Source organism: Brachypodium distachyon, chromosome 4 (assembly GCF_000005505.3).
Source record: "Brachypodium distachyon strain Bd21 chromosome 4, Brachypodium_distachyon_v3.0, whole genome shotgun sequence".
NCBI classification, from domain to species: Eukaryota; Viridiplantae; Streptophyta; class Magnoliopsida; order Poales; family Poaceae; genus Brachypodium; species Brachypodium distachyon.
In genome coordinates this window covers 26,461,929-26,473,387 of record NC_016134.3, presented here as the reverse complement: position 1 = coordinate 26,473,387, position 11,459 = coordinate 26,461,929, and the positions used below count along the sequence as shown (strand labels likewise).

Below are 11,459 nucleotides of genomic sequence, written 5' to 3'. Positions count from 1 at the left end.
CTGCGTGCCGTCGCCTGCGGCAGCAGTCGCGGCCCCGGCAGGCGACGTGGCCAATTGCTGAAGGGCTCCGACGGTGACAACCTCCGCCGAAGCATCGTCGTCGACCTCGCCGGTGAGGTCGATTACCTGCCCCTCGGTGGGCACGGGCGCAGCTGGAGCATCTCCGGCAACTGCACAAAGAGCACCTGCGTCAAGCATGGGAGATGGCACAGAGGGGTAAAAGAAATGTTGTAACTTGCACGTACCTGCCATCGGGCCGGTGCCCTGCAAGCTCGAATCGGGGACCCTCAAGTCCCCAACGGCAGCTGCCGCCGTCAGAACAGCCGCGTCAGCGGCATCTCGGTCGCCACCGCCCAATGCCGGGTGGGGCTTCTTGGTCGGTGCTGCCGGTGGGTCTGCCCCCTCATCCTCGAACTGGAAAACACAAAAGCAAGTTAGCCAGGCATGTAAAAAATTCAAGAAATCTAAAGTGTTCAGAACAACATTGAACGCTCCGCGTCGGTTTGAGCTTGAGCACCCTGTCCGCCAGGATGCTCCTCGTCGGGGGGTCGCTTCGTGGGAGCGGCCGCTGCAGCTGCATCGCTGCTGCCGGGGGCTCCAACCCCCACGTCGTTGTGAGGCTCCTGAGGCTACGGGCTTACCCCCTGCCTGCTCGCTCGCTCCGCCGCAGACCGCCTCACCAGGGAGACATCGTCTTCCTCGTCGTCCTCCTCCGGCGCAACCCCGCTGGTCTCTGGGGGGGCGACCCCGTTGGTTGCCGGGGGAGCGTCGTCGTCGTCGTCGTCGTCGTCATCGTCGCTGAGGTCTCCTTTGATGCCTAGCGAGGAGTCGTCGGAGTCCGAGTCCTCTAGCCTAGCGGAGCCCTGGCCTTGGCCCCCCTTCCCCGAATCGGCAGCCGGCTCCTTGCCTGTGCGGGGCTTGGGCGGCGCTGGGGAGGGCTGCGCCGAGGGGTCCTCCTCGATCCCTCACTCATCGCAGAGTGGGAGATCCCGGGCTTCCGGGGACGGGATCCCCGCGTGGAGCGGGTGTGCTCCAAGCGGTGGCAGCCGGTAGGCTTCGTCCTCGCCGGTGATGCCCTTCACCCAGAATTGCACCTCCTTCGCAAGAGGTCTGTGCGCTGCAGGTTGGGTTCGATCGCCCGGCCCAGTGTACATCCACGCCGGATGTGAGCGTTGCTGCAAGGGAGCCACGCACCTCCCGATGAAGTGGCGCGCCACATCCGTGTCCGTGAGCCCAGCCTCACGGAGCGCCTTGATCTTGGCACAGATTGGGGCCAGCTCCTCGTCCTTCTGGTCGCGGAGCGTCCAGCCGTCAGAGCCCTTCGGGGGCCTGAGGGGCTCCTCGTGGAACTCCTGGAGGTCATCGGTGCGCACATAGCACCAGTCGCGGCGCCACTCATGCTCGATCTTCTTCTTCCCCAGCCAAATGAACTCCGACTTGATCCTGTCGCTAAACCGGAACACCACGCCCGAGGACAGGGGAGCCTTCACCTCCGTCCTCGGGTAGTAATAGTGGCGAAACAGAGCCACCGATGGCATCACCCCCATGAACGCTTCACAGAGGTGTTGGAAGACAGCCAATGTGAAGAATGACGTGGGGTGAATTTGCGCCATGATGAGCCTGTAGGTCTCCATGTTGGCAGAAAGGAAAAAAGAGTGCGGCAGCACGAACCCGGCTAGGATGAATCTCTCGAAGATTCGGAAGTACTGCGGGTCGCGCTCAGCGCTGACGGGAATAACCCGCGTCGGCCCGTACTCATTGTGCTTGGTGGCGAGCACCAAGACCAGCTTGTCAACCCCCTCGCCGTTGTACCCGGGGGGGGGGGGGGGGAAGAAGGCGAACTTAGCCCGCATTTCCTCGTCCTTCCAGGCTCGGTCCGACAGCTCCTTCTTGCTAACCTTCCCGCACTTCTCCCCTTTGTTGGTGTTCCCCTTGGGACGGTTCTGGCCCTTGGAAAACATCGACGAAGGTGGGTAGGTGATTTGATTCGAGTTGGGGCGCGGGGAGCTTGGGAGGAGGCAATGGCAGGAGCAAGAGGCAATGCAGAGTGCCCGCCGCCAGCCTTGGGTATTTATCGGGGCTAGCGCGCTACAACGGACACCCCCATGATCAGCAATAAAGTGCCCTAAAGAATCGGGATTAAGAGGGGGGTGCGCGACGTGGCCTTAACTCTCTGGTGATTAAGGGGGATAAGGCACGAAATCGTGCGCCCGACCGTTTCGCTCGGAAGAGTGAAGTTATAAATGCGTAGCCCGGCAACCGACCGAGGATAACACTTACCGGGAGCTTCAAGGCTGCTGGCCCACGCCCGGGGCCTACTGTCATACAAGTGGCCCATGGGGTCCCACTCATACGGGTCGCGTGGGTCGCCATTGACAAAGCCCCATCAGGTTGGCCTCCAGGGAAGCGATAGGTCCGGGAAGCCTGCCTCAAGGAGACGGTCCCTGGTGAAGGCAAAGCCAAGGACCGGAATAGAAGAAGCGCCCAGGAACCCTAGTCCCGGAAAGTGGAAGAAATGCCTCCTCGGCAGTTGGCCGGGTGCGCTAGCCGGGAAGGGGCACCCCAGCAGCCCACGCTCGGGCATGCAGGCGGGGTCCGCAGAACAGTGAAGACAGGACAAGACGGCGGGCGCAGTGCATTTAATTCACCGACAGGAGTCTTATCAGCAGGCCTTGTCTTGCTTAGCAAGACTAGGGCGTCTACCTACAAACCATCTTTTTCTACCATGTACAGTGGACCGGGCGCTGCATGGCGTCCAGCATGGATCAGCGGGAGTGTATTTCATGTGGCCGTGACGCGTCTAGGAGACGGGTCACGCTGCATGCATTGGCACCTGTGGTATCCCCTTGTCTATAAAAGGAGGACCAATGCCACCGGTCAAAAGGTTTCGATATGTCTTAGTTCTAGCTCTAGTTAGAGTCTTAGCCAAGCAGCTCCCCGGGAACTCCCGGGGCACCTTGTAAGCCACATACATAATCTGGAATACAACTAAAGGTAGGACGTAGGGTGTTACACTTCCAGGTGGCCCGAACCTGAGTAAATTCACGTGTCCACACTTCGTGTCTATCGTCACACCGGCGATCGCCGGAGCCATCGCCTCGCCCTCCACCGAACCAAAAAAGGGGGTGCTTGGCATCCCCGGTGCCAGAGATCTGTGCTCCGATAGTAACGGTCCCTACGACCGTTACTGATGATGGTACATCAGTAACGGTCGGAGCGACCGTTACTGATGATACCCATCATTACTGGCAGGAAGTTAGTAAGGGTGCCCCGACCGTTACTGATGCACTTTTTTGACCGTTACTGATAAGCCTTTCTGTAGTAGTGGCAAGCCCCACCGCCAGCCATACCAAGACCCGTCCCTCAGAGATCCACAGAAGCATCACCCCCATTGGAGCCCCGTCCAAGTGCCCCATCTGGGATGGAGGTTTCCCATAAAGGAGACAATTCCGATTTCCAGAGATGCGGGACTCCTCCACGGGGGGGGGGGGGGGGGGGGGGAGAGTCGTCATCAACGGGAAGGAAACAAAAGATCGTGGCACCAATAGAAGGGATTTGGGAAGAGCGACCAGACATTCTAGAGATGCCTACGCACCCGCGTGCTGGACATAGATTGCCTGATGGATCTTATTTCGTCGACAGGCGATTCTCCAAGTTTTTTATGTTCCACCCTGGACAACCGATGGTGTTCCAGGAACACCTGTATCGCCTGCGACGGGACATGCAAGAGCTGCATGAACACTAGATGAATATAGCATCAACAGGCGCAGACCTAACAAATCTGGAAATTAGGGTTGAGTGCGAAAGCATTATGGCTTCTTCGACTCCAATATAGGGGAAATCCCGAAGAAAGATGACATTACCTTCGGCATGTACTTCCTCGACTTGTTTCACCTCTTCAACCGCAAGTGCCTCGACAACACCATATTAAGACTGTGGTGTGTACACTACATGAGGGAGGCCTTTAGGCTCGCGCAATATGGCATTGCCGTCGCCGACCCCCTTCTTTGCAACGCCACTTTGCTTGGTCCAGACCCATTGTTGGACGAAAGAAGAAGGTTGGCGATTGAATACCACACTCAATTCATGCTGAAGCACCATGACCGCCGTTATATATTGCTATTGTACCATCTACAGTAAGTTCTTTTCAATTCGCATGGATACATACATCTTTTTCCTTTGGGAAAATTGCTTGTTATATTTTTTGGCTCATACAATGTTCATTCCTTTTGTGAAACAGCGGCCATTGGGTGACAATCTCTATCTGCCTCGACCTTGGAGGGGCCACATATTCTGATCCACTACGACGCAAGGCAAATGAACCACAACGCGGCTGGGACCCGATCAAATATGTCATAGACGCAGCCTATTGCGACGCACCGCAATCCGGAGGCTATGCTCAGACACAGTTTCAGGTTCCCCTGCGAGCAAAAGCCTGAAGGATGCTTCTATTGTGGTAAATACTGTGCGCACACTATTCAGCAGTGGATCAACGACTTCAAGCCGAAGGGGAAGAAGACCTTCGAAGAAGTGAGGAATTTCTTTCTGGCCAACGCCGAATTAGGACACAAAAAAGAAATTCTCGTGTACGAGATCCAGAAGGAAATCAGCGAAATCCTCAACAAGGAGGTCCTCAAAACGAGCGGGGATTACTACGGCTACGGGATTGTCGCCAAAAGTGGTTAATTTGTGTGAAACACTTTTGTTTGTGGCTAATTCTTCCAAACACTTTGTATATATGCATGTGACTTAAATGTTTAATTCATGTGGAACTTTGTAATATATTGCTGCTATTCTGTTTCTTTGTTGTTGTATACTGTATATGTATTGCTGCTATTCTGTGCTACAGGAATATTTAAATAATTAAATAATTCATTATTTTCTTCGGTAGAAAACTGTATCAATGGCGGTTAAAAACCACCGCCACTGGAACGTAACCACCACTGGAAATCACCAGTGGCGGGTATTGAGCCCACCACTGGTGGTCTAGTAGTCATCAGTGGCGGGTATTTTACCCGCCATTGGTGCCCTATGATCAGCAGTGGCAGGGATTTTACCCGCCACTGGTGTAGTTTTTTGAGGTAGTGTTAGCTATGGAGATCGTATTTGTTAAAATGGACACTTAATGAAGTATTGTAAACATTTCTTCAAGTGTTGGGAAGTACCATATGCGTTGTTAAGAAAATTTTGATAATTTTAGGATCGATGTGATTTGCAATATGAAATCTGGCTTGATTGTGTCAAAAGCCTTCTCAAAATCCAGCTTAAAAATCACATCAGGCCGTTTGGAGCCCTGACACTGCTGCAAGTACCAAGTAGTTAAACACTATAAGTCCTAGCCAGATCGATGTGATTTGCGACAATGTATGAGATTCGATAAACTCATTCTAATTATTGTGCATGCATTGTCGCATTCCATAGTAGAACTTAGATCTGAAGTCAGCCGCTAGTTTAATTTTTTTTTGCGCAAAGCCACTAGTTTAATTGGTAAAAGAAATTGGAGGTAAACGTTGGTCAGAGATATGCATGGCAGTAATTTTGATGTGTTGGTTGGTGGTAGGTTGTGCCTTTGGTTTCAACAATGTGCCACAATCCATGAAAGGACTAATTGATAATATCTTAAGGGGACGCGTGAAAGCAACAATATTAAGCGTTTGAAAGCTTGTAGGGAGGCTGCACATGGAAAGCTAGGAACGTATACTTAAGGATCCTATTAACGTATACTTTTCACTATATGTCACTGGATTTCTTTCTGGAACGATCTACAAAAGGGCGCTAACAAGGGCAGAATGAAGAAAGCAGCTCATCTTCTGTCACAGTTGCAACGGAGGTTTTTCATGCTAGGCATGGTTGGAGGCCGCTGACGAAGAGGATCAACACAGTTAGCATGTAGTTCCTTTGTTCGTCCAGCAGCCTGTTCCTATGGAGATTAAAATGTAATCTTGATTAGGGCCTGTTGCTCCGTGATCAGGGAGGATTCTATTTTCTGCACTTTATTTTCCTCTGTAAGAACTACGAAGCACTCATCTGATTTCAATAATGAAATCGGGAGCCTGGCTCCTTTTACCAAACTGCAATCTTTGATGCACTCGGGTGAAAATTTCTTGGGGACCAAGGTGATCATGAGGTATTACAAATAGTAGGCTTCCTGCGTTGTATGCCCCCTTACTGGTGATACAACGGGGGTTGATGGTGGATTTGAAAATCGTGTGCGATTGCAATTCTTGAACGTGTACAATTGCTCTTTCGTCGAAGTGTTTGTTTGTACTTTTTGAGTAAGATCATTTTTTCTATATTAATTGTCATATTAACATCCAACTATATGCTTACCTCCACCTCACTACATATATAAGCTAATCTACTTCCAACAGTCAACATTTAAGCCTCACAACATGCAATTTTAAAAAGTCCAGTCAATGGAGAATTAGAAAAATTGCATATATTTTTTTCTATATCTCAAATTGGCAAAGAAAATCCCAACCCACGACCAGCAATTTCCGATAATGCATGAGTTGATGAGTACATCGTATAGCTACCAAATACAGTTAATATGAATTGAGACATATTTTGGATTATCAAACTAGGGTTGGCTCTGATCTCTTCAAACACAAATAGCCGTCTTCATCTTGACTGCATGTATAATTAAACATATTCTCGACAATCTTCAACATTGCTCAGATATATAACTTGCAACTAGGGAAAATGAACTCTGATTTGTAGATAGATAAGGTATAATCGTACCTGTACAAGTAGGACAAAAAAAGGGTATAAATTGGATAAGTTAAAAGGCAAGAGCATAAGAGAAGATCTGAAATGATTTTATGACAAGCACAAATTTGCCATTACCCAATTACAAGCTCAGTATACTTGGTGCGATCCTGCCATCCACTCTACTTTGCTTATTGTGTTTTTGGCATCCCTTTTACTATAAAGCAATAAAAAATAAGACAAACTTTTCACATATAAGAAAAAATAAAGACAGCAAGATATACATACTGGAGGAGGGAATGAATATCCCGGCGAAAGTCCTCTATGTTCTTCAGCACCTCCGGATGAAACAGAGCATCCTTAGAACAAGTCAGACAGATTAATATTTTTTAACAAGTCCAAGGTTAGGAAAATAAAGCTGTAAGTTCTAACGGGTGACACCCTCCAGCTGGCTCAAATCTTCTCCCAGTTTCTCGACAAAAAGGATACAAAAGACGAAATAAAGAACATATATACCACAGTCCATCCGGCCACTTTGCTGTGGCACCTGCAAAGTCGTTCATATATATTATGAAATGCAAATAAATCAGAACCAACTGCATTGAAGTTGCAACATTGATTCAAGATCTAAACACCTCAGGAATCTCAAGCTTGACTTCTTTTATGAACTGCTGTAATTCTTCCCTCTCTTGGATTTTCAAAATGTCGACAATGAATCTGGCAATAAAGGGAGACATTAAACATAATATTGTCATTTATGTGCTATAGGAAGTACATAAAAGCATTGCTGCAAACATAAATTAAAGTTGCCAAAAAAAACATAAATTAAGGCCGAAGGAGGGTATGTGACGTTCATTCGGACCTCTATATGTAAAATTAATGCACCTTGTGGTAATTTATTTAATTTTGTTGGCTACACAATGTATATATTAAAAGAACTAACATCTTTTTTAATATTTTGAATTGCTTATAGACATAACCATGCTATATAAAAATATCTAAACAGGCCATCAGACAGTTCATCATAATATAAGTGTTGAGAAACTGAAGTGAACGTACTTGCTGATGGCCGATCGCAGCCTGGTTGGATTTGTAGTTTTCAGTGAATCTAGCAGAAGCATGCGTGGTCCTTTTTTAGTACCCAAGTAGTTTTTCTTGCCAAAGTTGGACAGCACAAGGAGGTTCCAGTGCCCCCTATAGTGAAATGAAAATTGATATATCAGTTGTGTAAATTAAATAAGCTATTCGTCATAATGTGACCATAGTTATATATTCTTCAATATGAAAATGAGAGAGAAACCTAGCAGAGAATAATAGGGACAAATACATACTGTTTTGAAAATATTTTCTTGTCTTTAATGCGCTCGAGAACATCTGATTTGTTTTTATCATTCCCGATAGTGTAGATATAAAACAACAGCGAATCGAAGTACTCATAGTTGATCTTTTCTTCGGGATCTATAGACGTCCAAACATCCCTACACAAAATTGTTGCAGCACCAAATAACAATCCCAAATTATTTAAAACCAGAGACAAATTAAGAAGTTAAGACAAAAGTAGGACGTACTCCATGAATATTTCAAATGTTTCAGTGTCCAACTCGTCTTTGTTTGTACATCCCCTGCTGGAGCCAATATTAATATGCATTGGGTGTTTTTTCAGGGGGAGGCAACTATATAAGGAGGATAATGCATTTTCCGAACTCCCCAACTTCCTCCCTAATCCGCTTCTACTTGTTCGAGGGCACTTGCTTCTGCAATCTGCACATAGAAATTAAACATGGAAATAACATTAGAGCAGACAATGGCACCCATGTCTTTGCAAAAGTTTTCAATATCATCGTTAATTATTCATACTCAAATGTACAGTAAATAATCATGTCTTTGCACAATGGCACCCATGTACCATCACTCGATCATCAAACTACATGAGATTAAGAATATATATTTGCAATTTTTTTTTGTTTCTGAGTTTAGGAGTCGTCATCTTTGAAAAAAATGTTGCATTTATGGGGAAGGGATTGGGCAATAAAATAGATTGTAAAAGTATGTGTCGCACCAGTGGCACCCGGGGGTACCACCGCTGCGCGACGTGTGGGCCCCGTTCCCGAGTTCCTGGGAAGGTTTTATCCCAGGCAGCGTCTATGAGTAGCCTGGCAAGCTACCAGCCCGGAAGGGGCTAGCGGGGCTTTGGGGAATATTCCCGCCGGGGCACCTCCCGGTAAGCTGCTTCCCGAGAGAGGTTCCCGGGTGCGTTGGGCCCGGGCGCTTCCCGAGGACCGACTTGCCGGGACAGGGGGCTCCCGGGCGCATGCCCCCGCCTCAAGCGTGAGGCCCAGTAGCCAGATCAACAGCGCCACGCGGGCACGTGGCAGACTTGGGATGTGCGGCCCCACCGGGGCAAGAAGTAAGGCGCACGGCTCATTAAATGAGCTGACCGGCGGGGCGTTACCCATCCGATCAAGGGAACAGTGGTTGTCCAGTCCTACTCTAGGGTTTTAGACCCCTAGCGGCGGAGGTGGCATCCGTGCACGCCATCAGCTCACCGGGGAGAGTTGTATGCCTCCCCGCTCGACACTTGTAGCTCATGCACCGTGGCACCTGTGGTATCCCCTTGAGTATAAAAGGAGGACCCGCGCCAACGGTCAAGGGGTTCCGAGTAGGTTGGAAGGAAGTTGGGGTTTTGGTTCGTTTGGCTCAGTTGGACTCGCTGTTGACTCTAGTAGACAGTAGGGTTCGGCTGAGTTCGACCAGCTCACAGTTAGCCACCAGCACTAGAAAAGAATAGTGAGGAGTATCTAGCCAAAGGAAGAGAGTACCCGGGAACTCACCCGGCAACTTGTAAACACTTGATTCTAAACCAATACCAGCTCAGACAAGCAGGACGTAGGGTTTTACACCTCCGGGTGGCCCGAACCTGGGTAAAAAAGGTGCGTGTGTCTGTTCTTTGATTAGCGTGCACTTTCAGTACTTCATTTCGTCGGCCCCGCAGAGCCTCATCGGCCGTGCCGGCGATCGCCGAGGCGAACCCCGACGCACCTACCGAACCTAAAAGGGGGCCGTGACTGCACGCCCCCGTTGTCGGAGCACCGTGCGACGACAGTATGAACATCACAGTTAACCTATTAGTCATTATCTTTGCAACAGTTACTTTAGAGCCAATATATATCACGCACCTACAATCTAAGCTGAAGAATTCCACAAGAAAGTTTTTAGTGTACTTAACTTCTATGTATTTTTGTGATGAGGCACCACCCTAGAATTTGAGCCGGCAGTGAGGATATGTATCTTATGACTAACATAAAAACAAAATGCTCGAGCTAATACTGGATAATTGAACCACCAGCCACACCTTGCTCGAAATGTGGCAATGAATATGTATAGCAATCACTAAAGTAAGGATATTTATAATCAGACCAATAACTAAACCCAGAAGTATGTAAAAAAATACAAGTAAGACTTATATGCACTTCAACTGCAAGTTAGATCATAGTTCGGCCTCAATTCGCTAGAAGCCCACAAAACTAGCAAGCTACAAGTACTACTTTCATATATAACTATCAAATTCTTAGAAGGTGCCAAAACAAAAGAAATATAATCATGAAAAGTAACTAAACATTCCACATGTCGATCGATCACACTACTGCTTAATTAGCGCTTGAATGCTTTGTGACCTTCTCTGCTGCACTATAGTGCTCCTATAAATCACGCAAGAAAGTGCACACATCTATATCTACTAAATATATGTTTAACTGTTTGTGACATGTGCGAAACGACACCAAACCTCACACACAAATGTTACCTTTGCGAGCACCAAATAGTAAATCGAGCCGTGTGAACATGTAATCGTTGTTGCTCTCAGAAATTAGCGACCATATCCAAAATTGAATGCCCCCATAATTAGAACAAGCAAATGGTATGCATTGGAGACACATACCTACTCAAACGAGAACATGCATATATGTGACCTGAGTCGCTTGATTTATTTTTCTAATACTAATCCTAAAGGTCAAGCTATTTTCCAGATGCACTGTATGGCAATCGGTCCCTAATTAATATCATAAAATCATACGAAACAATCATCGTAGAAATTATGTCCATTTCCATGGAGCAACCATGTAATTCCACCCAACAAGGTGCAGTCGCTAACTCACTAATTAATCTCAGAATGACCATTAGGAATCGAAAAAAATTAACATAACAAATCATCTGAGATAACAATGAACACCGAACATGCTATCAATTTTTCTATTTCCAAAAAGCTAGAACGTTGTTGGGTGGACTTACATGTTTGCTTCATTGTTTTTTGCTGGAATCTCTAATAACCAGCCAAATAACCAGTATTAGTTAACAAGGAGTAACTAATAATCTAAGCTGAAGAAAAACACGCAGTAAAGTTCTAATAACCAGCCAAATCAACTGAATTGCACCACCACACCACTTAACCATGCGTATCACCATCAGATTATCAGATGCGGCTATGTATGTTGAAGAAACCTCACGTGAGCACACTCAAACAACAAGCAGATCTCGCCAGAAGCTAAACAATCGTGAAGGGGAAGGGGGTAAGCTCGATCTAGTGCTCACTGTCGTTGTCATCATCGTCGCTGCTGACGAGATCGATGAATGCCACCTGGAGATCGTGGCTGCGGCCGGGCTGCATGGTGGCGTCTGGATGCTCCGTCCGAGCTAGCTGGAGACTGGAATGGGGAGTTTTCTGGTCTTTTCTGATGGAATTCGAGGTCAGATTT

General features: G+C 47.7%; 1 protein-coding gene across 1 annotated transcript; it reads right to left on the bottom strand.

Annotated features, from left to right (window-relative positions):
• Positions 1-7,135: 7,135 nt before the first annotated feature.
• Positions 7,136-8,356, bottom strand: LOC100829523 (probable ubiquitin-like-specific protease 2B). The gene is made up of 5 exons (XM_003576123.1): positions 8,277-8,356; positions 8,014-8,186; positions 7,768-7,903; positions 7,344-7,425; positions 7,136-7,255 (listed from the first exon to the last, which is right to left on the bottom strand). Exons 1-5 carry the CDS (start codon positions 8,354-8,356, stop codon positions 7,136-7,138), a joined length of 591 nt encoding a protein of 196 aa, XP_003576171.1.
• Positions 8,357-11,459: the final 3,103 nt, after the last annotated feature.

Excerpts from the sequence above, each read along its gene's own strand:
- LOC100829523 (XM_003576123.1), bottom strand. The coding sequence starts at position 8,356 with ATGCATATTAATATTGGCTCCAGCAGGGGATGTACAAACAAAGACGAG. Across the intron at positions 8,187-8,276 it reads ACATTTGAAATATTCATGGA|GGATGTTTGGACGTCTATAG; the intron begins GTACGTCCTACT and ends AATTTTGTGTAG. Across the intron at positions 7,904-8,013 it reads ATTTGTCCCTATTATTCTCT|GGGGGCACTGGAACCTCCTT; the intron begins GCTAGGTTTCTC and ends CATTTCACTATA.